The sequence below is a fragment of the Erythrolamprus reginae genome, chromosome 4, assembly GCF_031021105.1.
Source record: "Erythrolamprus reginae isolate rEryReg1 chromosome 4, rEryReg1.hap1, whole genome shotgun sequence".
NCBI classification, from domain to species: Eukaryota; Metazoa; Chordata; class Lepidosauria; order Squamata; family Dipsadidae; genus Erythrolamprus; species Erythrolamprus reginae.
The window spans coordinates 96,826,684-96,854,073 of NC_091953.1; the positions used below are offsets into that span (position 1 = coordinate 96,826,684).

At 39.1% G+C, this 27,390-nt stretch overlaps 1 protein-coding gene across 3 annotated transcripts in view; it reads right to left on the reverse strand.

Moving 5' to 3' along the window:
* Window positions 1–2,167: 2,167 nt before the first annotated feature.
* Window positions 2,168–27,390, reverse strand: part of CRACDL (CRACD like) — a 79,199-nt gene continuing 53,976 nt past the window's right edge. For all 3 annotated transcript variants that reach the window (XM_070750975.1, XM_070750977.1, XM_070750976.1), the window contains exons 9-11: window positions 15,773–15,951; window positions 6,916–7,063; window positions 2,168–3,841 (exon numbers count right to left, since the gene is read on the reverse strand). In XM_070750975.1, the coding sequence (XP_070607076.1) occupies window positions 3,702–3,841; window positions 6,916–7,063; window positions 15,773–15,951 (467 nt within the window). In that variant the 3' untranslated portion in view covers window positions 2,168–3,701. The remainder of the gene's footprint in view (window positions 3,842–6,915; window positions 7,064–15,772; window positions 15,952–27,390) is intronic.

A 27,390-nucleotide genomic window follows, 5' to 3' on the forward strand; every position in this document is an offset into this window, starting at 1 on the left:
CTCTGCAGGTCTACTGTTTAATGCAGTAAGAGAGGAAGCTCTATGTTAGCAGGCAAAATGTGTATCAGGCCTTTTAAATGATTATCTGTAGAAACTTTACCGATCTGAAAATTATTAAAGCAGATTATTAAAGCAGCAGAAGCAGCATCTTGTTTATAGCTTCAAACTTTTTTGGAAGATGCTCCTGATTGTTTCTGCAAGCAAAGCAGCTCTAGATAAGCATGTAGAACTTTTTATTTTGAAGCCGCAATGTGAACCTGAAAAAAGGCATAGCTACTTTAGAGCTTCAAAGAGAAGTACAAATCACCCAAGCATAAACTAATGTACTAACTTTTAACATGCTTTTAAAATTACAGATTTTTTTTAAAAAACCCTTTTCTTCCTATAGCCTATGATTACAGTTCTCCTTCACCAAAAAGTTCATTAGGAGTTACTAAAAATACTAAACAATTTATCCCTGAACAAATAGTTCAATTTTATATGCCTTCTTTCAGCTTTTCACAATCTTAAACTTTAAATCATTTCAATGCCATTGCAGAATTTGATCTTTCATCTTTACACTTAGGAGGGGTTTTTCATTATCTTACTTTATAAAACACATAAAGAGGCATCATCAAAGATTTCTTACTGCAGCTGTTCCATATCCTGGTGCCTTTCTTGACTTGTCTTTAATGCTCTGATTTCATTGATCTCAATTTGTTGCCCTTCATGCCTTCGAAATCTATATTTATATGAAGGAAAAGTTTTTAAACTTTTTCTCATCATTTCCTAAGAATATATCCATTGAAATCTGTAATTTTTAAGGTTTTAGTTATTGAACATTCATTTATCAAAAAATTCTTTAAGACAGGTCCACAAACTATGGCCCACAAGCAGGATACGGCCTGCTGAAGCTATTTATCTGGCCCACAAAGGAGCACGAGGTTGCTTGACCCACATCACTTTACCTACCCATCGCCCCCCCTCCCTTCGGCCAAGCAAAGGATTTATTTTCAAGAGCCCCACAGGCTGGAACTAGAAGGTAAGGCCAACATTTGTGGCTGGCAGGGTGCTACTGGAGCTGTCCTTGGCCCCCTGTTTAAAAATTATTATAGCCAGCTTGGCTATTTTAACACTTTTCTGCCTGCTCTTTTAATTCCTTTTAGGGTCTATTTGCAACCTTCATCAGGCCTCAGTTGTTAATATTGATGGATTGAGTTCCATTTCAGTTGTTTCCTACGAGTATATTATTTAATTATATATTTTTGTTTTTCATAATTTACAGTACAGTACAAATAACCAATATTTCAAATCTCTCTGGTGTCTCATTTACGATTTTCTTTTTTAAAAAATCCTTTTGTTTTTTGTCAACTAGATGTTTTTCTCTTCCTCTTCATCCTAACATTTTCCCACAGGTGCAGGATCAACAAATATGATTTCATTCAATTAAATGCAGTAACCGGGTCTATTTGGATGATTTTCATGTCCCTATTAATTTGTCCTGCTACTTTTTTTTTATTTTTGCAATTTGAAAAACAAACAAAACCAAACTTTTGGACAATTGTATGATATCATAAGTCTTAAACTTTTCTTAAATCCAAAGAAGAAGGTAAAATTCACCAGGTGTTAAAATAAACTCCCCATTTTGAAGGCCTTTATTATCCACAAAATCGTTAAATCAAACATTTTCAAACATATCTAGAAAACAAATGCTGGCTGGCTTGGTATCCTTATTAAAGGCTTCATTTTTGCTGAAAGTAAAGTTGTCATCTCCCTTGGCTTCTGATCCTCAGACCAGCAGGTGAGTGCTCTTTTATGATCTCCTCACGAAGAGCTGCCATTCAGAGCCCCTGTGGGTGATCTTCCATTCTTCTTCTCTGGAGACTTTCTATTCCCTGTCTTTCATTCTACACAGCAGTTGTCATTACTGCTCATTCACAGAGAGGTCAATCATGACTCACAGTAGAATCTGAAAATTACACTAGATTTTGACTACTCCCTATTCCTGCTGAAAGCAAAATTACCCTGACAAGCTTTCTTTCCCAGAGTGTCTATTTTGATTTATATTCCTTTCTTTGTCTCTCAGTTATCTATTCAGCCTTCAATAAATTGCAATTCTCACCTAGCAACTATGTTATGAGTTTGAAACCTGAAACAAGACAACAATCAACGCTGTTCACACAAGGTATTTCAGAGTTAAAAATTTATTACAGATCTCTACACAATATTAAAACAAATTCAGATGTTAAAACTATAGGGCTACGATTCCAAATGCAACTACTGGGAAGTAAGTCACCAAAAACTTTTAACATGAGAAATTATCATATTATTGGGATGAAAGCTGGAATAAGAAAGATAATATCACTTGTATGCAATGCAAAAAAATGGAAATAGTTAATATAATACATAATAAAAGAAAGCTTTCAGTCCAAAAGTAATCTAGCACTTTTCGCTATGCATGGATATCTCGATATATAGTACCTTAAATTGCTTGAAAGGCAAGAAGAGTCAAACAATAGCCCAACAGTTTATAATTTTCATTCAATAGCATTTCTACAATATAAGCAAAGATTAGTTGATTGATATAAAATAGTGTCTCCAGGAGTGAAATTCACCCTACCAGTTCTGTGGGTGTGGTTTGGTGGATGTGGCAGGGAAAGGATACTGCAAAATCCCCATTCCCTCTCCACTCTTGGGGAAAGGCTATTGCAAAATCTCCATTCCCACCCAACTCTGGGGCCAGGCAGAGCTGGTATTTGCCGGTTCTCCAAACTACTCACAATTTATCCAGAACCTGTCCGAATATGCTGAATTTTACCCCAAGTTTCTCCCGCTCCAAACTCCAGGCAGTAGTTGACAATGCCATGATTTATGTTGCCAGAGGCTACAGAGAGATCTAGCAGGACCAGAATATTGCACTGCCCTTATTTCAGTCGCACAAGAAGTATCAGTGTGATTTCAAAACATATCAAGGTCTGAAATCGAACTGGAAAAAAAAAAGGCTGAGTTGAGCAATTTCTTCTAGGGTTTCCCATAGGATCCATCACTTTAAGAACCTGCCCTAAATTGAGAAATTTGGAAACAGGAGAATAGTCATCTAATATTGCTGGTTCAAATGATGGGTTAGGATTATAATAAACATATAAATTTTCATCTATTGGGAAAGGTAGGAAAGGTAGGTAAGAAACTACAGGTATCTTAGCTAATCTCTAACTCCATTTTAAGAAACATTTATTAAAACCTGTTTCTTTAATCTTCATTCATTCGATTAATTTCATTAAAATGTTTTCCGTTATATCTGAAAAGATATTCTTGTTCTAGTCTGCTGTAATTGTATATCTCAGCAAATATATTTTGATTGGACAATTATTCTCTGTATTAAAGGAACATTTACCTAATTTTAGTTAATCTTCTAACAATGTTCATGGCATAACATTTTATGGGTGAAAAAATGAAAGGAAACAAAGTAAGCAATATTTTTCATCTCAATAAATTCTCGCCAAAGCTAAATTGCTTGCAGACATTCTCAAGAATTCTCCTATAGTACTGTACAAATGTGATGACTCTTCTGAAACTCTTGCATTGTGGCCTCTTTGGTGCACCATAGGTATTATTATCCTTATCAGTTCAAGCAATTTAGCTTGAATATTTTTATTTTACGAAAACATGATCCATTGATGAGTACTGATGTGGATGTGTAAAAACAGTACAAAATTATTTGTCTACTTTTTCCTCTGTGGCTTGTCGCTCCATGCTTGAGATTTCTTTTTGGCAAGTTCCATCCATGAGGGTTGATCTGGAGAATGGCCAACCTTCTTAAGTGGCTTGACATCTCCTTTTTCAATTGGCAATGATGGCTGAGCTGCATATGGAGGGGAAAAGGTTTCTGTTACAGTATTTCTCAAACCTGCAATTAATATCTGATAATAAATATCTTAAAACACGTGAAACATCCAACACCCATTTAATATTTCTACCAAAATATTATTTCCAAACATTTCTTGAACATTGGGGGAGGGGTTGGTACTTTATGTTATATCATAGTTTTTGTCACAGGTGTATTGGTCACAAAAGTTCTTCAATAGAAATCTGAAAAGGATGGTCAATCTCGAAAAGGATGGTCAGCTGATGGCTGATGATACAGGAAAGGCAGGAGCTGAAGGAGCAAGCTCACTCTGGCCAATGAATGTAGGGAAGCAGCAGCAGACTATCTGAAAGATCTTGTGGATTATCAGGTATCTACAAATCCTATCTGAGAATGAATGAATGAATGAATGAATGAATGAATGAATGAATGAATGAATTCATTCATTCATTCATTCATTCATTCATTCATTCATTCATTCATTCATTCATTCATTTATTTATTAGATTTATATGCCGCCCCCTCTCCGTAGACTCGGGGCGGCTCACAGCAACAATAAAACAATGTACAGCAAATCTAATAATTTAAAAAACACTAAAAACCCCATTATTAAAAGCAAACATACACACAAACATACCATGCATAAATTGTATAGGCCCGGGGGAGATGTATCAGTTCCCCCATGCCTGACGGCAGAGGTGGGTTTTAAGGAGTTTACGAAAGGCAAGCAGGGTGGGGGCAGTTCTAATCTCCGGGGGGGAGCTGGTTCCAGAGGGTCGGGGCCACCACAGAGAAGGCTCTTCCCCTGGGTCCTGCCAAACGACATTGTTTAGTCGATGGGACCCAGAGAAGACCAACTCTGTGGGACCTAACCAGTCGCTGGGATTCATGAGGTAGAAGGCGGTCCCGGAGATATTTTGGGAGAATCCTTTTTCTATAAAGTCAAATGTTCTGCAACACCTGCTAACCCTCTGAGATTCTACTAGGCAAGGCTGGATAAGAATTTTGTCGTGAAAATAAACTATGAATACTATTTTTATCTTGTTTACCATAGTATTCTAGAACTAAATGTCAGGTTCATCAGGTTCATCCCATCCCATGTTTTTAGGGAATTAATGTTTTCTAAACATAAAAAAGAAAATCAATCTGTATAAAAAGAATCTTCTATATAGGCCACAGAAACAAAACCTAGATTTTTCTACCCCTTCATCAAGTGAACACTGGACCTTCAATTCATATGGATTTGACAAGATATATAACTACGTATATACAATCACAGAAAGCACCTTTATACTCTTAATTATAAATGTATATGAACAATGCCTTAATGGCCTGTGAGTTAGGCACAAAATAATATTCCTATAAATATCAAATGAAAAGTAGAAACAGAAACATAGAAGATTGACGGCGGAAAAAGACCTCATGGTCCATCTAGTCTGCCCTTATACTATTTCTTGTATTTTATCTTAGGATGGATATATGTTTATCCCAGGCATGTTTAAATTCAGTTACTGTGGATTTACCAACCACGTCTGCTGGAAGTTTGTTCCAAGCATCTACTACTCTTTCAGTAAAATAATATTTTCTCACGTTACTTCTAATCCAGGGGTGGGCAATTAATTTTGCCATGGGGCCGCATGAGAAATTGGGATGGTTTTAGAGGGCCGGACTAGTATAATTAACTCAGTTCTACCCAATACTGTATAATTTCCTCTCTTCCTTTCTCCTCCCCTTTCCTTTCCTTCTTTCCTTCCTTCCTTTTCCCATTTGATTTCTTTCCTCCTTCCCTTTTCTCCCCTCCCCTTCCTTTCCTTCCCTTCCTCTTTCTTTCATTTCCTTCCCTTCCCTTCCCTTCCTCATTCCATTCCTTTCCTCCTTTCCTTTCCTAAGTGGAAGTTTCATATTTTATTACAAGTCATTCTGATTGTGGAAAAATAAAATATAAATTATTTTAATAAATAAGGAATGTCCTGTTATATTGCCAGCAAACCTAAAGATGGGGTCCCAAAACTTTGCAACTTTAAGACTTGTAGACTTCAACTCCCAGAATTCAATTCCCAGCTATGCTGGCTGGAGAATTCTGGGAGTTGAAGTCCACAAGTCTTAAAGTTGCCAAGTTTGAAGACTTCTTTTTCAGAACATCTAATAAAAAAGAAAAACTTTTGTAGTATCATTTATCGTTCCCTCCCTCCTTCCCCTCTCTCTTTCTCTTCCCTCTTCCCCCCCTCTCTTTTTCCCCTTTCCAAAGTTTTTTCCTGCTTGGCTTTTAACAAGCTTCCCCACCCCCCACTGGCTTTTGCAAGCTGCAGCTCTCTTTTATCTCGTCTCTGTATGAACAGTCTGCCCAAGCCCATGCAGGGAAACTTAAAGGTGTTGCAAGCCACTCCAAACTCCGAACCTTTTTCCAGCATGGCTTTTGCCTTGGAGAACAAGCTGCCTTGCAGGTCTCCCTCCCCCACCTCTCTCTTTCTCTCTCAAGCAGCTACAATGACCTCCAGCCAGCTGCTATGTAAAACTGAGACTCACAGATAGCTGCCGGGCTGGTCATAGATAGCGGGTGGGTCAGATGCGGCCCACGGGCCGCCCCTTGCCCGTGTCTGTTCTAATCTTTCCCCCAACTAACCTCAGATTGTGCCCCCTTGTTCTTGTGTTCACTTTCCTATTAAAAACACTTCCCTCCTGAACCTTATTTAACCTTTTAACATATCGAAATGTTTCAATCATGTCCTCTCTTTCCCTTCTGTCCTCCAGACTATACAGATTGAGTTCATTAAGTCTTTCCTGATAAGTTTCATGCTTAAGACCTTCTACCATTTTTGTAGCCCGTCTTTGGACCCATTCAATTTTATCCGTACTTTAATTTATAAGTACTATAGTAATTGTGAATGGGTCTACATATTATGTTAAGGCATGTTTTGTTTAACCACAATTTTCTTAATTATCCACAGTGGGTCAAATTGATGCTGCAAGCCAATCCATAGTCGGAACCTATTACGGCTTAGTACAATGTGGGAACTCTGCATACTGTGGAACAATAATAATTCAGTATTTTGACTATTTTTTTTCCATACCAGGGCTCTGATGGGATGACAAGCTATTTCTTAGTGAAGGGTCTTGCATTTCTGACTTCGTCTCTTTCTTCGTTTCTCCAGCAGAAGCTGTGAATGGGGAAGGTGACGCTGTGTTCTGAGCCAAATCTGACTGTTGCTTTACTGCTTCCTAAATAAAAATACAGAGAGACAATTAGAAATGTTTTGCATAATTAATTTGGAAAGGGAATATGAGCAGAGTTAACAAACAACACATAGGCAAACAGCAGAGGTAGATCTCCTGCCCATCTTTGAAATTATCCTGTTACATATTACAGTTGCCGCACTCTTCACATATAATACACTGTGGAATTTATTATTGTAAGACTTGATCATTGGAATTTAATCTGTGGATTCATAGATTTATCAACAGCTATTAGATCAGACAAAAAGGAGTTTCTTACTCCTTTCCAAATTTATTATTTGGAGCCTTTTCAGTCAAGTTTCAGATCTGATTATATTACTGAGCCGACATTGATTACACTAATTGATAATCTTTGGTGGCACTGAGATGGGAGTTGCAGTCCTTCTTGATCTCTCAGCAGCTTTTGATACCATCAACACTACACCTGTGAGGATTTGGAGTGGCAGGTGTACTGTTACTGTGGTTCTTCTTTTTATCCAGGGCCAATTCCAGTTGGTTGCAGTAGAAGATCCCGTTCTAGATCACTGATGTGTAGAATGCTTTATGGCTCTACTTTTTCCCCATCCATATTAAACATCTACAATGAAGTCACTGAGTAAGATCATCCAATAGCATAGGTGAGGAGGACACTGGTGATATACAGTTATCCAAGTACCTAAATGATTCTGTTTAAATATTTTTCTGTGTTTGGAAGCGGTTTGGATCAACCTTAGTAATCCCAACTGATTGAGTTCCTGCCCCCAATATTTTCTATATAACTTTAAATGGGATTACACTCACCCTGATAGTGTTGGTATACAATTATTATTATTAATATTTTTATTGATTTTTATAACATAAAACACACACACAACATATAACATATAACATGTGCTCAGTGATCCCACCACTAGACAATCAATCATACCTCACCACCAGTTGGGGGTATTTCTTGTATAAATCATTTAAACCCAAGAGTGAAATATTTCTTTACATATTATAGAGTGATTCCAACTTGTTTCTTATAGCTTGGTCTCTGATCCTATTCGCCATATATCGTCTTACTTTGTCCCATCACCCCATCAGCTGTTGCAAATCAGTTTCATTCATCGAATCCCTCCTTTTATCCATAATCTCGAATTGAATGTGGTCCACCATGTACCTATACTAATTTTGCATTGTGCATTTGGTCGTGTCTTTCCACCCCAAGACTATTACCGCCTGAGTGCTTTCTATCGCTGCTTGTTTTATTTCTCTGTATTCTCCCATCTCACTACTTTTTACTAATACTGCCATTTCCTTAGTAATCGTCCATCTTATATTTAATATCTTATTAAATATTTTTGGTATACAATTTGGGCTTTTCTTCCACCAATGGGCCCTGCTTGAGAAATACATGGCAGTCATGGCCCAGAGGCCTTTTCAGAAATGTACTTAATGTGCCAATTTCTAGATCATACATTAGTTATCTATAATGTGTGATGGAACATAATCTGGATTTCTAGGATGGAGGGAGCACATTACAGAAGATGAACTGAGGCAACTCAGTTCAGATAATTTTTGTGAGAAAAGGAGGATAAAGAAAGCCTCTCCCTAATAGTTACCAGTTTCATGTAGGGAGCAGTTTGCTTCAGTTTTGGCAAGGTTCTGCCTAAAGGTATAAAAAAAATTGCTGGAAGAATCACTACGCAACCGACTTGGTTCTTGAGGCCTGACATCCTGTTCTATACATGGGATTGCTGTTGAAGAGCATTTGAAAGATGCAACTACTTTGGGAGCAAAGATAGTCTTGGGCATCGCATGATATGCTCATATATTATCAGGACTCTGTGAACTACACTGGCTTTTGATGAACTTCAACATTCTGGCGGTCTCCTATAAAATCCTGTTGGGACTTTATTTGTGGGACTACTTTCCCCCAATTGTTTCATTTCACCTCATCAGATCTGCCATGATAGGATGCTTCGAGTCTTTATATTAGGTAGTCCTGTAGGAACTCAGGGCACCTGTCTTGCCTTTTGTAGCATCTGTCCTGTGGAACAATATCCCCTCTCCTAACAAAGATCTGGAGAGCTCTCAGCTTTTGGTTCCATAAAGTGTAAAGATCTGACTTTTCCCTCAAACCTTGAAGAATGGTCATTGGGTTTTTCCTGCCATGTACATGTATACATCCCCCAGGTCCCATCAACTAGATAATGTCGCTTGGCAGGACCTAGGGGAAGAGCCTTCTCTGTGTGGGCCCTGGCCCTCTGGAATCAGCTTCTCCCAGAGATTCGCACTGCCCCCACCCTCCTCATCTTCCATAAGAGTCTGAAGACTCATTTATGCCATCAGGTCTGGTGCTATTAGAGTCTAGCCCCCAGGCCGACAAGTGTAGGTATGTCTGTCATTCAAAATGGGCATGAGTGATTTTAAAATCACTCATGCCCATTTCTTCGGAGAGGGGCGGCATACAAATCTAAGTAATAAATAAATAAAATAAATAAAATGTTATTAGGGTTTTTAGAGCAATTAGTTAAATTAATTGGATTTTTAGATATTTATATTGTATATTGTCTTTTGATATGTTGTAAGCCACCCCGAGTCCTCAGAGAGGGGCGGCATATACATCAAATTAATAAATAAAATAAATAAATAAACTAGACTGTGTTGTTTCTCTGTGTAATATAATATATATGAGTATATGCATAAATTTTATTCATTTATATTTTTCTCATGTGTTGTATATTGGAGGTGATAACCCTTTAAGAGCTGATGCAATGATTTAAAAAAAAATAAATGACCGATTAGTGTACATTTAAAGTGACAATAAAGTTATTCTAAGTAAACCCATCGGCTAATTTATTGTTTTCTGTTACTGATCTGTAAGAAGAAAAAGACTTATTTTGGACCTTGATGCCTTGTATATTGATGTAATATAAAATTTGGTCAATATTTTGCATTGCTGTTGTTTTTGGTTTGGCTGTTAGCCCGCAAGAGTTTGGTTTGGCTGTTAGCCAGCATGAGCAGCTACACAAATTGTATAAAACAAACAAGCATAGAAAAGTGATGCTTTTTAAAAAAAGTTGTACTATTCATACTAGGATGGAGAAATTTTGTTTCTGAACTGCAGTGTTTAATAGCTTAGGGAGTATAATTTGTGGCAAAGTTGTTCATTTCAAATATATTGTAGTATGTAAACTTTGTGTACTTAATAATTTATTTAGAGTTTGGGAGGACAATGGTCTCAACCTATTTGTAGATCTTGCATAGTTTATGAATAAATGAAATACACATGCTTATATATACACGAATGTGGTTCTGGCTTAGAATTAATGGCAAATTATAGATTAAAACAGCATTTAAGGGAGCAAATACACTTTCAGTGCATATTATGGAGGATGTCAATGCTGTTTATGATTTTAGCATAAGTTTTTTGGACATCTAAAAAGAAGAAACACTGTAACTTAGTATAATGTTATCTGTATGATAAAACAAGAAGAGTATGATTAATGAATGGTTAATAAATCTGTTGATAAAGCATCAATAGAAGTGTGAGTCACTAAGCATCAATAGAAGTGTGAGTCACTAATTATGAAAGATGTATTTTAATCATATAGAGAGAATTGTTGAGGATTCAGTTACAAAGATATTTGAAGAAAAAGCAAATGTATTGAGAGCAATGGGAAAACCAATAAAGTCATGGTTGGGTTGATCCCAAAAGAGAGGACAGTAAATAGATATTTGAAGGTCATTTTAATAACAAAGCTGCACAGATACAGAAGAAAGGGAAAATATTTAAAAGTGTCTCAGGTGAAAACAGGCTGACTTATCCCTAACCACATTTAGGCAGCTACATTTGGAAAATTCAAGGTTTGGAATAAGTTGGAATAAAATTCAACTGGGATAGAAAGTGGCAGGCCATAAAAAGCAGGGTCCCCAGAGCATCAAAGATCTTTGCATGATGTCATAAAAGTTTGTTTTCCTGCATGTACCTGACATACACTGCCTATATATGCGTACATGCTAGGACAGGAACAGAATGGTTGATATTAAACCATTAATAACTAAAGAGTTTGGTTTATAAGGGAATTCAAATTCCTAAAGAACCTGAGCAAACTGTAAGGAATATAAATTGACACACAATTTCTCCATAATTTTCCCATATTGTAATAAATAAATGAATAACCACAGTTTCATGAAAGAGATGTTACCTGTCATTGCTAGCTGAATTCTCAGAAGCAGAACAGGTTTAACTGATTAAAGGGCATATCAAGCCTTAGAGGACATATCAACAAAACTAAAAGATGCGCTAGTAGAGCAGAGCCAGCTCCTCGCCTTCCTTTTCTTTCTTTCTTTTCTTTTTTAAAAGTACAGTGAACCCTCGAGTTTCGCGTCCTCAAGGATCGCGAAAGGGCTATTTCGCTAGTTTTCAACCCGGAAGTAAACTCCACCATCTCCGCATGCGTGCCCTTCCACGCATGCGTAGATGGTGGAGTTTCCCCGCCGGGCAGAGGCTTCCCTGGGTCTTCCCCCTCTTGCCCCGGTAAGACCCCAGCGGCGGTGGGCTGGAGCGCGAGCTTGGGGCAGCCTAGCTCCGCTTCCCAGCTGGGAAGCGGAGCCGGCAACAGCGTGGGCGGGCGGGCGGCGCGCGCGAGCTTGGGGCAGCCTAGCTTCGCTTCCCAGCTGGGAAGCGGAGCCGGCAACGCGCGCGCGCTTGGGGAAACCCCAGATCCGCTCCCCAGCTGGGGAGCAGCCCCAGCAACGCGCGCGCGCTTGGGGCAGCCTAGCTTCGCTTCCCAGCTGGGAAGCGGAGCCGGCAACGCGTGCGCGCTTGGGGAAACCCCAGATCTGCTCCCCAGCTGGGGAGCAGCCCCAGCAACGCGCGCGCGCTTGGGGCAGCCTAGCTTCGCTTCCCAGCTGGGAAGCGGAGCCGGCAACGCGCGCGCGCTTGGGGAAACCCCAGATCCGCTCCCCAGCTGGGGAGCGGCCCCAGCAACGCGCGCGCGCTCCCCAGCAACGCGCTGCGGCGGTGGAAGTAAAAACACCATCTGCACATGCGCAGATGGTGTTTTTACTTCCGCACCGCTACTTCGCGAAAAATCGATCATCGCTTGGGGTCCTGGAACGGAACCCTCGCGATGATCGAGGGTTCACTGTAGTATGCAAAAATGAACAAATAAAACAGCAAATCATCAAGACCATTAACCACATTGCCAGAAATAACAAGTCCTTCAACAAACTCAGATCCAGACCAGATCTTTCTCTCCTCCAACGTATTCGCTCTCGCGAACTACGGGCAGAACTCAAGAGACGCTATGAACTTGGTGAAACAAACCTTTACATAGATTACCGCATGGAAAGCATCAAACCCAAAACCCATAATCCTCTCCACATCTAACTTTCAACCTACCATCTCACAACATCAAACTGACACCTGCCAGACCACCATCCCACAACAACAAATGGACAACCCTACCACCTCAAACCAAGAATAGGAAAGCGTGCCCCTTACTTCCTCTAACCACCCCAAAACCAATCCCCAACACAAGACCAATCTCAAATGTAAACTATTAAATGCTAGAAGTTTAGTCAACAAGATATCTGAATTCCTCCTTCTACTTGACACCTCCAACTTTGATATAATTTTTATATGCGAAACATGGCTAAATGCTTCCTACCCAGACTCCATTATCACATAAAAAAACTACCATGTTTTCCACTCAGACCATGAATCCCGCAGAGAAGGCGGAGTAGCTATATTCTACAAAAAATCGCTGAACCTAAAAATCCTCAAAGTTGCACAGGATTTATCGGTACCTGAAACTATTGTCTGTGATTTATCCCTAAATACCACAATTCGCTTCTTACTCTGCTACAGAGCCCCAGACTATGACATTTAACATGCTAACAAATTATCCACATTACTAACGTGGGCAACCAACTGCCCATACCCCATTATTTTCCTCGGAGACCTCGACCTACCTCACATTAACTGGTCCTTAAATGAATGCAGCACGGAAACCATCCATTCTACTATATATAATACCGTCACCTATCTGGGACTCGACCAACTAGTAACTAACAATACCAGACTTGATAACTGTCTGGATCTCATCTTCTGCAACAGCAAAAGTGCAATATATGGCTTACAAATAACAGAACCATTTTCCAACAGCGACCACAGCATGATAAACTTCAGTCTCAACCTAAGCCACACTATGATCCACCAAAATAATACACAACAATTTCAAAAAAGCAAACTACGAACTCATCGAAGCCCACCTCTCAACATTAAACTGGAAAACTCTATTCTCTGAATGCTACACTACTGATGACCTCTACAACACATTTCTACTCAAAATGAAAAATTATCATCAGACTACATGTACCTCTAATATGTACCATAAACAAAAAAAATAACCTCCCCATCTCAATAAGAAAATTACAAACAAGAAAAAAATCTCTCTGGAGGAAAAACAAAAAAGGACAAGTTTCCAACTTCAAAAGCCGATATAAAAGCATTTGCAATCAAATAAAAAAAGAATGCCTTAATTACTACAGCAAACAAGAGGAAAACCTCCTACGCACCAAATCTAATAGAGCTTTCTACAACTTTGTCAACAATAAACTCAAAGACTCTAGACCTATCCCACCTCTCAAAGGACCCAACAATACCATGATGATTCATCCAAAGCCAACCTCCTCAACTCTTTCTTTGGCTCTGTCTTTGTTAACAGCAATGGCTCATCCCCCAATTTCATCAATCGCACCTCAAACTCCCTCAACGACTTAACCCAAGTAGACTTCACTGAAGACTGAGTTGAAAAAGCATTATGTGACCTTAAACCTTCTCTATCAGTCGGACCAGATGGTCTATGTACTTACTTCCTAAAATAGCTCTCTTCTGCCATAGCTGAACCACTAAGCATAATTTTTGAAAAATCATTCAGAACCAGCACACTTCCTAAGCTATGGTCGAAAGCAATGGTCATCCCCATCTTCAAAAAAGGAGACCCCTCTCTTGTTGATAACTACAGACCAATTTCACTATGCTGCGTCCCATGCAAAGTCATGGAATCAATTATAAACAAATCAATTACTCTCCATCTAAAAACTAATAATTTGCTCTCTAGCAAACAATTTGGTTTCAGAAAAAAACTATCCTGCAACCTGATGCTCCTCTACTGCAAAAATATATGGACAACTCATCTAGATCAAGGGAAATCTACAGATGCAATTTATGTTGACTTCTACAAAGCCTTTGATTCAGTGGTCCACGACAAAGTACTCCTAAAACTCAAATCCTATGACATCTCAGGATCCCTCCATAGCTGGATTACAGCATTCATGTCAAACAGACAACAAGTGGTCAAAATAGAAAGCACCATATCCACCCCCGTCCCAATTAAAAGCGGTGTTTGCCAAGGTAGTGTATTGGGACCAACGCTCTTCATTCTCTACATCAATCATCTTTGCGATTACATCACAAGCAACTGTGTCCTCTTCGCCGACGACGTAAAACTCTTCAACACCACCGATAACACAACTACTCTCCAAACAGACCTTGACGCTGTTTCTGAGTGGTGTAACACATGGCAACTCCAAATCTCAATTAGCAAATGCTCTGTCCTACACATTGGGAAGAAGAATCTGAACTCCAAATACGAACTGAATAATCAAATTATCACAGATAATCCCCACTCGGTTAAAGACCTTGGTATACTAATAACAAAAGATTTAAGTGCCAAAGCCCACTGCAACAAGATAGCCAAGAAGGCTTCAAGAGTTGTAAACCTAATCCTACGTAGCTTCTGCTCTGGCAATCTCACACTACTTACCAGAGTTTACAAAACTTTTGCCAGACCCATCCTCGAATACAGCTCATCCGTTTGGAACCCATATCGCATCTCAGACATTAACACCCTTGAAAATATCCAAAGATACTTCACCAGAAAAGCCCTTCACTCCTCCACTCTAAATAGAATATCCTACGAGACTAGACTTTCAATCCTGGGCCTAGAAAGTTTAGAACTAAGACGCCTTAAACAAGATCTAAGTATTGCCCACAAGATCGTATGCTGCAACGTCCTGCCTGTCAGCGATTACTTCACCTTCAACCACAACAACACAAGAGCACACAACAAATTTAAACTTAATATTAACCGCTCCAAATTTGACTGTAAAAAATATGACTTCAGTAACTGAGTTGTTGAAGCATGGAACTCATTACCAGACTCCATAGTGTCATCCCCAAACCCCCAACACTTTACCCTTAGATTATCTACGGTTGACCTATCCAGATTCCTAAGAGGTCAGTAAGGGGCGAGTACAAGTGCACTAGAGTGCCTTCTGTCCCCTGTCCTATTGCTCTCCTATATCTCCTATACCTTTCTTCTATTCCTACATCTCTTCTTCTATTCTTTCATTGATATGTTCTATTACTATACCTTCTTTTCTATTATTTCTTAGATATATTTTACTATATCTCCTCTATAACCTTCATCATGTATTTTACTATGTGTATATAGATATATACCCACTAAAACCCTCATTGTGTATTGGACTAACTAACTAACTAACTAACTAACTAACTAACTAACTAACTAACTAAATAAATAAATAAATAAATAAATAAATAAATAAATAAAAAGATAAATCAATCAAATGATAAATAAATAAATAAATATGCCATTCAAATGACACACACCAATCAATCAATGGTAAATTACATACCTCCACTGTTTCCTTTCCTTTTATTTGTTTTTCTGCACCTGCTTTATCCTGTTCTTCTGGCTTCTCCTCTTTGCTAAGGTCTTGTTCAATAATCCTTCGCTTTTGCTTTGCTATGCTAATCCAAGCTGGCATACCAGTTGTTCTTCCAGTAGCAGTCACAGGAGAAGACACACTTGTTTCTGTTGAGAGAAGATTTAGGAAGATTACTATAAAGGGCTCTCCTTGCAATTTAGAACCATCTTCCCAGACTCAAAGTAAAAAAAAAAGAGAAAACTTTTGTCTTGTAAATCTTAGGAATGGCTAGCTGATATTTCTAAGGAAAAACTTCCGCATACATCAAATAAATTGCTCTGTAAGTGGAGGTACCATCCTAAGAAATCCAGAGCTGATGCATATGTATCATTTCACATATCACCACCCCGGCAAGATTAGAGTGTCAGGACTCTGTTGGCCTTTCACACATTCCTATAGACATAGTTCTGTCACAATATCTGGGGATCTGAAGGCATGGCTGAACCCATTCTCTAGTCATATTGATTTGTTATGGGTGAATTTGTTTACACCCTAGTTGCAAACATTTGATTTTATTTTTATATCACTTTAAGTATTGATAGTTGCTCAAAGTCATACATTTGAGATGTGCAATCATATACATTGAGATGATAATGATGAAGTTGATAATGTCACACCAAAAAAAAACTGCAGATATGGTAAAAAAAATACTTTCTTCTACAGCTACAGTTATTCAGAGACAGAAGAAGTAAAAGAAGCCACAACATCTGAAGTGCACTTCATAGCACTTGTCCCCTTCCAAAAAACATCATAATATATCATTGCACCTATGATCTGGACTTCCTTTCAGGTCAGTTATTGAGATTTTGATAAATTCTTAACAAAGACTATAGTAAAGGAGATAATCCCCATTGATAGAAGAAACTAAATCACGGCATGGTCATCAACCACTGCCTGGACGGGAATTTCCACAAATAGATAAGAGCTCAGGAACTTGTGATCTGTGATCTACATAGTAAGGGCTGTTCTGTTATACTATTATCACAGAACCTGAAATTACATATTCTGGATACCTTGTAACATACTGTATGTTTTTGAGTCAGTCATAGACTAAATAGCTGAAGGAGGAGAATGGCAATTTTGTATACAATATTTGCATTTTATGTACTTTTACATTTGTCTTCAACAAACTATTCAAGCAGCCAATTTACTATAAACATTTATTGAGCTCAGAATAAAAATGAGCATGTTTGTCCCAGATTTTTAATACACGAAAACATCTTAAGCTTTTATTTATATATTTATTAGATTTAGGAATGGCCTGACTCCAAAACATTTATGTGAATAAATCAACAGGGTACACACTGTACTATAGAACTTGCCTTTTTTAGGCATCAAAATATTTCAGAATCAATTCTCCCTCTAATGTTTTTCTTAAATATCAAGGAAAATGGTGTCTTTAAAAGTAGAAATGAGAGGTACATAATAAAATACAGTACTGTTTTCTTGGCTTTGGAACTTTCATCAATGGAAACCCAATAAACTTTTCTAAAACAAATAACTATTATTATGCAAATTGAGCAGGAACTGCAACCTTGCTTTTGAAATATCTGTAGAACAAAAGCTCTGTGTATGTCTACTATAGAATTTGTTTTTTGTTAGGGAAATTGGGGCTTTTCATAAAACTACAAATCAATCAACTATATTTACAGGTGATGGGATTGAGGGGGAAATCCACTGCCTCAATTACAAGATCAGAATGGAAAAAATATATAATACTTCTTCATTAATTTCTTCTCAGATGGGCAAGTAGTTACCAGTCATATACCGTATTTTCCGGCGTATAAGACGACTGGGTGTATAAGACGACCCCCTAACTTTTCCAGTTAAAATATAGAATTTGAGATATACTCGCCGTATAAGACTACCCCTCTTCTGACTGTCAAAAACTGAGTCTAGGTCTATGATGTACTTGCATTGAGAAAAAAATCATTTCTGAACATGATAACACAATATTTTAATTACTAATGATGAAGATCTTATTGTTAAAATTATGAATGAATTATTTAGAGAGAGAGAGCCAAGTGGGAGCACTCTTCTGTCTATCTCTCCATATGTCTCTGTCTATCTGTCTTGTCTGCATCTCATATTTCTCCTCACCACAATTAAGTTTATTATTATAACTCATCATAATTTGTCAACACAAAAAGGTGAACCTGGCTATTTTTCTTTCTCCTACCATCTATTCTGTAGGTATCTTTCAGTCTAACATGCAGCATGCTGACACCTATGTGAGAATCTATTATGGAATGAGAATCTGTATGTGATATCATGATATGGCAATCCAAACAGCCCATCCATTTTTTCCTCTTTCTGCACTTTCTGTCTTTATCCTCTTGCAATGTCACTTAAACAGATTTTAACTTGTCGGGTTTAATTAGTGACCCTGCCAATTTTCAGTACTGTGCAGTGTGCTATGATACAGAGCAGGGTGAATAATATGACCTCAGCTTTTAAAGTTATTTTAAAATGTTGCCTAAGAAATATGGAAAGATGATTCTTTTTGGAGGAAAAGTACATTTTCAATGTTTAAACATAAGAACAAATACAAACAGGCAGAAATAAATGCATCCAGTTTAACATTCAATCATTTCCCTGGCTCTTTTTATTAAAATGAACAAGTTCATACATTCAATTTTGCAACCACTAATAATGTTGGTCAAGTAGGTACAAAAATACCTGGGGAAATGATCAAAGTCTTTCTCTCTGCCCCTCTCTCTCCCTCTCTTTCTCTCTTGCTATCTCTCTTTCTCTTTTTTTGCTTTCTCTCTTTCTCTCCCCCTCTCTCTCCTTCTCTTACTATCTCTTTCTCTCTCTTTCTGTCTCCCCTCTCTCCCTCTCTCTCTCCCTCTCTTGCCATCTCTTTCTCTCCCTCTCTCTTTCTCTCTCTCTCCCTCTCTTGCTATCTCTTTCTCTCTTTCTTTCCCCCCCTCTCCCTCTCTCTTTCTCTCTCTCCCTCTGTTACTATCCCCCCTCTCTTTCTCTCTGTCCCTCTCTTGCTAACCCCGTCTCCCTCTCTTGCTATCTCTTTCTCTCCCCCCTCTCCCTCTCTTTCTCTCTCCCTCTCTCCCTCTCTTGCTATCTCTTTCTCTCTTTCTTTCCCCCCTCTCTCCCTCTCTCTTTCTCTCTCTCTCCCTCTGTTGCTATCCCCCCTCTCTCTTTCTTTCTCTCTCTCCCTCTCTTGCTATCTCTTTATCTCTTTCTTTCCCCCTCTCTCCCTCTCTCTTTCTCTCTCTCCCTCTGTTGCTATCCCCCCTCTCTTTCTCTCTGTCCCTCTCTTGCTAAACCCCTGTCTCCCTCTCTTGCTATCTCTTTCTCTCCCCGCCTCTCCCTCTCTTTCTCTCTCCCTCTCTTGCTATCTCTTTCTCCCCCCCCCCTCTCCATCTCTCTTTCTCTCTCTCCCTCTCTTGCTATCTCTTTCTTTCTCTTTCTGCCCCCCTCTCCCTCTCTCCTTCTCTTTCTCCCTCTGTTGCTATCCCCCCTCTCTCTCCCTCTCTTGCTATCTCTTTCTCTCCCCCCCTCTCTCCCTCTCTTTTTCTCTCAGCAGCGGCAGCAGGGTGATCAGCTGTGAGGCGGAGCTACGGAACCGAGGCACAGACGGTGGCGGCTAGACATGTCACGTGTGGGCGAGCCTGCGCTCTGCGCAGCCGCGCCCAGCTAGGAGGCGGTGTTCTCGCCCCCCCCAGCTGAAACTGACGTCCGGCCGGGGCGATTCTTCCCCGGCCGGACAGGCACGCTTCTGCTGCAAAAGGCAGCGTGTGGGCGAGCCTGCGCTCCGCTCAGGCTTGCCCAGCTGGGAGGCGGTGTTCTGCCCCCCCCCCCAGCTGAAACTGACGTCCGGCCGGGGCGATTCTTCCCCGGCCGGACAGGCACGCTTGTGCTGCCAAAGGCAGCGTGTGGGCGAGCCTGCGCTCCGCTCAGGCTCGCCCAGCTGGGAGGCGGTGTTCTCGCCCCTCCCAGCCATCGCAAATATCGGCGCCACTGTCCTATATCCGGCGTATAAGACGACCCCCCACTTTGGAAAAGATTTTCAGGGGTTAAAAAGTCGTCTTATACGCCGGAAAATATGGTAACTTTCATTTAACCTCCAGGTGTTCACTATTCAACAAAAGCAGCTCTATTCTTTTGATATGTTTACAATAAAGACCTATTTGTTTAGTTTCAGAATGCCAGTCAATTGTATAACTTAAGTGCTATTGTAATTTCAGCATTCAGTGTACATCCCAATGTTTACTTTTATAAAAATGAAGTATTATACTGTCAGATTAAACACATAAATTAAACACACAAATTATAAATAAATGTAATCTGCTTGCAAATTCTACTTTGGAAAGTTGTAGAGAACAGCTGCTCTATTGTGGGAAAAGTACATCTAGTCCAAAATATTGCAGGCAGATGCTATATTTTGCGTCCTATGAACTCTGAAGCACTTTGGAGGCTGAAATGCTGCACAACTTATGGAGAAAGAAGCTAATCGATATCTGAGAGAAAGAGGAGGGGAAGTTATCTATCTGTGACTATTTATCAGAAATGTGTAACATTATCTGATCTACTGTTTTTGATAGTTATGTGCTTATCAAGTAGTGCAATATACAAATAGTATCTTATATAGAGTAAATACAAGTATATGAGTCGAGGTAGTGCAGTGGGTAGAGTGCAGTACTGCAGGCCACTAAAGCTGACTGCTAGATCTGCAGGTCAGCGGTTCAAATCTCAACACTGGCTCAAGGTTGATTCAGCCTTCCATCCTTCTAAGGTGGGTAAAATGAGGACCCAGATTGTGGACGCAATATGCTGGCTCTGTTAAAAAGTGCTATTGCTAACATGTTGTAAGCTGTCCTGAGTCTAAGGAGAAGGGCGGCATTTTTTAAAAAAATGAATGAATGAATGAATGAACGAACGAACGAACGAACGAACGAACAAACAAACAAACAAACAAACAAACAAACAAATAAATAAGAAAGATTGGAAGACATGGAGAAACCTGGTCCATAGAATCACCCAAAGTCAGATACAATTGAATGAATAACATCATCACCACCACCACCACTACCATCACTTACTTATAAATTAAAACTAAATGGCCGTAGAAACAAATTTCATAAAGAAAAATAATAAAGGGCTGAAATGGTTAAGCAGTACTTAGCATTTCTATTCTATGGACTGATTAACCATAGTAGATTTGGTGCCAATGTAGAAGACCACTGTATTTCCAGTTTACTTGTTTTGATTTCTCCTTAATATTAAGAAAAGGCTGGAACTCATTCTGAGCTAACCTGCTTGTTTTTTGCTCTTGCTTGCTGGGGGCGGGTGGGTGGGTAGGAGTCTTCGTACAATTGCAAACCTTTTTTTATCTGTGGATGTCTCAGATTTTAGCTTTCCATCATGTTCTACCTGGTCAAGGTCAGGTGTTGCAGGCTCGTGACCATGGAAACAGGATCATGAAATCATGGTGCCAAGTTTTAATAAAAACCCTAGTTCTAATTAGCCTTTTTGCTAGGAATTTTTGCAGAGAATCTAGCATTGGGCTCTATGGAAACTGATCATCCTGCTGTCATTATTAAGTTGCTTCTGATAGTTTGCAAGAGATTTGGGTATCATTTTGCTTGGTGTGTCTGCTTTTTATATTATGGTTATTTTTTTAAAACTAAAATAAAATAATAAAGCTTCAAATCTACCACTCACTGGTCTGCTCGCTGTCTCTGGATCCATAGAACCAATTGCTGGAGCACCTGATCGCTGCCCTGAAACTTGGCAAAACGGTAGATGAGATGGGCCTCTGGCTTAATCAAGCAAGATAACATAGAAAGACCACTTCCCTGCATCTAAATAGCACATCTCATTCTCATTCTTCCAAATTGTAACGCAGGAGTGTCAAACGCATGGCCCAGATGTCTCATATGCTGGCCTCGCCCACTCCCATTTTAGCAAACGAGGGGGAAGTCATGTTATGTCACATGACAATGTGATGATGCAAGTTTGACACCCCCATTGTAATGCATTACACTGCATTGTCACCGAGGCTGAGACCCCACGTGATAGAAGTACATTTATATCTCTTCCCAACAGGGGCGGGTTCCTCCTGGTTCAGACCAGATCAGCTGAACCCCTAGTGATCCACTGGTGATGTCAGGATGGCATCATGGACCTGGTTCAGTCAATGCCATTCCATGGATGCCACCATCTTTTTTCAGAATTTTTGATGAATATTTTAATGTTCGGATATTGTTTCCTCTGCTGCTGTAGAACAGGGCCTCTCCCACCCTCTCCCGGATTTAAACTGACCTTTACTTCTTTGCCTGAAACATAGCTGATCAGTTTCTCAGTTGTGTTTCAGTCCAATTTTATTTATTTACTTACTTACTTACTTACCTACCTACCTACCTACCTACCTACTTATTTATTTATTTATTTAGTCCAATACATAATACACATTGAAGAGAATAGATATGTAGTAATATAACCAAAGAAACAAATAGGAGAAAAGATATAAAAGTGTAGGTGAACAAATTTGAAAGGAAGAAAAGATAAATGAGATAAGGAGAGACAATTGGACAGGGGACAGAAGGCACACTGGTGCACTTATGCACGCCCCTTACTGACCTCTAAGGAACCTGGAGAGGTCAATCGTGGATAGTCTAAGGGAAAAATGTTGGGGGTTAGGGGTTGACACTACTGAGTCAAGTAATGAGTTCCATGCTTTGACAACTCGGTTGCTGAAGTCATATTTTTTACAATCAAGTTTGGAGCGGTTAATATTAAGTTTGAATCTGTTGCGTGCTGTTGTTGCGATTGAAGCTGAAGTAGGCATCTTGTGGGCAATACTTAGATCGTGTTTTAGGCGTCATGGTTCTAAGCTTTCAAGCCCAAGGATTGATAGTCTGCTTTCGTAGGGTATTCTGTTTTGAGTGGTGGAGTGAAGGGCTCTTCCAGCTAGTGAGCATGCGTGGAAGCCAAATTGTACAAGGGAACGCAGCGTGTGTGTGCGATGCGAACCAGTCGTGAAGGTAAATGGAACCCACCCCTGCTTCCCAAGAAATAGCATTTGATTTTTTAAAACCCAGGAACATGGATGAATTGAACTCTTTCCTCTTTGCTTTTAAAATCAGATTCACCTTCCTTTCTCATCATTTGTATTTTGAAACGAAGATTGTTTATAATCTTCAAATTCTGAGAGAAAATGACAGCAGATATCACAACTGGCAATGATTGCCCTCAGATTAGGTTTGTTATCTGCTCATTGTGGTGTCTAAGGGTAATATGAGATCATTTGAACAATTCTTGCTTTTCTTTCACCTGTCAGAGTAATAAACCTTAAGGGCATCCCGGCAAAACTAGAGAATACTGGCATAATGTTAACTTTCTTGGATATGTATTAAATAAAACAACTTTCTTATTGTAACATGTTCTCTGTTATACATATGCAGGTAGTCCTTGATTTACGATTTAAGTATTGCCCACAAGATCATATGCTGCAACGTCCTACCGGTCAATGACTACTTCAGCTTCAACCGCAACAACACAAGAGCACGCAACAGATTCAAACTTAATATTCACCGCTCCAAACTTGACTGTAAAAAATATGACTTTAACAATCGAGTTGTCGAAGCGTGGAACTCATTACCGGACTCAATAGTGTCAACCCCTAAGCCCCAACATTTTTCCCTTAGACTCTCCACGATTGACCTCTCCAGGTTCCTAAGAGGTCAGTAAGGGGCGTACATAAGTGCACTAGTGTGCCCTTCATCCCCTGTCCAATTGTTTTTCCTTTATCTCATATATCATATATATTTTCTTCCTTTCATATATCTTCTCCTCTATTTTTACATATTATCTTTATATATATTACTTCATGCCTATTCTCTTCCATATGTATTGTGTATTGGACAAATGAATAAATAAAAATAAATAAATATAAATAAATACATTTATTTAGTGACCATTCAAAGTTACAATGGCACAGAAAAAGTGTTTTATGACCCTTTTCACTCTTAAAACTATTGCCGCATCCATCACATGATCAAACTTCAGACACTTGGCAAGTGTCCTGGGGTCATGTGGTCACCTTTTTCAATATTCTGACTAGCAAAGTCAATGGGGAATCCAGATTCACTTAACAGCCATCTTACTAACTTAACAACTACAGTGATTCACTTAACAACAGTAGTAAGAAAGGACATAAAATGGGGCAAAATCCACTTAACAGCTGTTTCACTTAGCAGCAGAAATTTTGGTTCAATTGTGGTCTTAACTTGAGGACTACTTGTATATATGTCTTTCTGTTGCTATATGTTCTTGCTTTGTTTTTAATGATGAAATTGCTTAGGGAATCATGCTGCAATATTAAAAGACTGTGTAACAATTCCCTAAATAAACTAACTGTTCACATTAATAATGCCTGAAAATAGCTACTGCAGGTGAAAGACATCAGTTAGATAGGACCCAAATCTATCATTTAAATTATAAGGGGGAAAACCCTTTATATTAAATACTAGGAACTTGACTAGGCAAATTGTTCTGTTGGGCTCTCTGATAGAAGCCTCCCGAAAAATTCAAGGGTACAAATTTCACACACACACACACACACGTTTGAAAATTCAAAACAATGTTCTTTATCACAAAATTCAAAATAAACTAAGCACTCTTTTTGTATTGCAAAGAGCACTCGTCCCAAAACAACCAGGTAGTCTGTACAATTTCCCTTAAGCAGTCATTAAGTACTTAGCTAGCAGCTGTAAAGAAACTTCACACCCCTTCTTCTTCCAACAAAGTGAGACACACACACACATACACACACATGTTGCTCTGCTTTGTTTTCCAAGGCGTGAAAAAGCAACAAAGTCCAAAAAACACAGGATTCCTGACGAACTCCGATCAGATATTCTTTCACAACGGCCAAACCCACATGCTGCTATTTATAGCAGCAGCCCTAATTACAGGAGCCCCACCCAAACACAAGTAGCCTCACTTATTTCCTGTAATATGTTTTTACTTGGTCTCTTCTACGCATAATTCTGCGCTTGCGTGAGTCCAAAATGTCATCATCTGAATCAAGGGAAGATAAGGGAGATTGACTGCCTGGGCTGTGTGCCAAGCCCTCCTCTGCTGAGTCACTCCCACTTTCCTTCTTCGTCCGACGAAACTAAACTCTGAACTGACTCTGTCGGCAATAACACAGGCCTGTGAAATGTTGAATTTCCCCCTGCATCCACCTCCCCATTCCCTGAGGCAGGAGCTGGGCCAGAGCCAACCACAACAGCAAATATTTTGACATGTTCCATACGTAAGATTCAAATTTTTATTTCTGTCTGTTAAACAATAAATTAGATATATTTGGGTGCGATGGCCTCTCATGATACAACTACTTTCATATACATCACATAAATAGCTTTCTGAAACTTGCTCATTTAAAATTTTCAGAGTAATTATTACAGTATAGCCATAATCTGTGGTATCTAAACTTTCTGAATTTCACACAAATGAGTCATAAGCAAAGTTTAAATAAACATTGTTTCAGTGAAATAAAAACGTAAGAAGAGCCGTGCTAAATCAGGCCTAAGCCTATCGAGTCCAGCATTCTGTGTCACACAGTGACCCACCAATTGTCCATGGGGATCTTGAGGAGAAAGAGAAGGCAAGACCCTCCCTTTCCCCTGACCCCCAACAAATGGTACTCAAGGGAATCCTGCCTGCCTCAACCAACATAGAGGCGGCACATGGACATCCGTTTCAATAACCACAGATACATTTGGCATCCATGAATCTGTCTAATCCTGCCTTAAAGCTATCAAGGCTGACAGCTGACCTCTTCTGGAAGTGAATTCCATAAACCAAGGACCCTCTGGGTGAAGAAATATTTTCCTGATTTGTCCTCACTTTCTTACCTATGAGCTTTAGGGAGTGCCCCCTTGTCCTAGCATTGTGTAATAGAGAAAATAATTTTTCTCTATCCACCTTTTCTATCTCATAGAAATATATCTACTTAGTTCATCTTGATTATATTATTCAATTTTGATGTAAGGGGTATTACAAAAAAGATTGAAAAGGAGAAGTACCAAGCAAAATCAAATTTAGTATCTCTGTTTAAACCTTTTAATTCTTAATCTTACATACACTGCTTTATGTTTCTTTGTGTTTTTTATTTCAATTTTTTGGAGGATCTCATAAATTCCAGACAAAGATGTCAGAAAGGATTGAGGAATTTCAAACAGCTATCAGAGGAGACAAGAAGCAATATTATAATATCTGTAAAGACATTAATGATGGGAACAAATACAAAAATATAAGGAAAATCTTCTAACAGATCTTTCAACTCCAAATAGGATTCATTGATATTTTTAAAGAATATGAATGGACATGGGCTAATTGACTTAAAGTAAATCAAAAGGATGGAAAAAGTATTTTGAAATTTGTATGGTAGAAATGTCTATTTCCAAAATATAAGCCCACCCACTCCTTAAGTCATTTCTGGATCCCAACTTGCTGGTTTCTGTCCCACTAATTCAGTGGTTCTCAACCTGGAGGTCATTGTTGCCTATTTAAGCCTCTGTCACTGCGGGCAGATGACTTCCTTGGGTGTACTTCTGAAACGTTTGTAATTGAGTCTTTTACCACAGTGACAGGATATTATTAACCTTCGCTAAACCAATTTATTTTATACTCTTTTCATACCCATTGGGGGTCGAACAATCATTTCACAGGGGTCGCCTAAGACCATGGGAAAATACAAATTTCCCATGGTGTTAGGAACTAAAGCTTCTATTCTGGCGACTTGGAACATATTTTTACAATCCGACCAATCAGGTGTTTACAGTGGGGGTGTCCCTCTGACCTTCCTGCCAATCAGCTTAAAGTTCTGTTGGGAGACTGTTGTGGTTAGCTCTGGCCCAGCTCCTGCCCCAAGGACTGTGGATGTGGGGGAGACATCTTTTTTTTTAAAAAAAATATTTTTTAATTGATTTTTAACAATTTAAAATCACACAACATAAAACAGTGCGTAGTGAATTGTGAATTGTGCCCACCACCCCGACATACACACATTCCCCACCACCAAATTGGGGGTTTTTCTTGTATAATCCACTTAACCCAAGAGCAATATATCTGTTTACATATTATAGAGTGATTCCAGTTTATTTCTTGTAGCTTGGTCTCGGATTCTGCTCGTCATATATCGTCTTACCTTGTCCCACCGTCCCATCAGCTGTCCCAACTCAGTTTCATTATCCAAATTTATCCTTTTTTCCATAATTTCAAATTGAATATGGTCCACCATGTACCTATACCAATTTTGCATTGTCCATTTTGTCGCATCCTTCCAACCCAAAACTATTACTGCCTGAGCGCTTTCTATTGCTGCTTTTTTTATTTCTCTAAATTCTCCCATCGCATTACTTTTTACTAGTACTGCCATTTCCTTAGTGATTGTCCATTGTATATTTAACATTCTATTGATATCCTCTTTCACTTTTTGCCAAAATTCCTGCACTATCGGGCATTCCCAAAACATATGCATAAACACTCCTTTATCTTGACAACCATGCCAACAA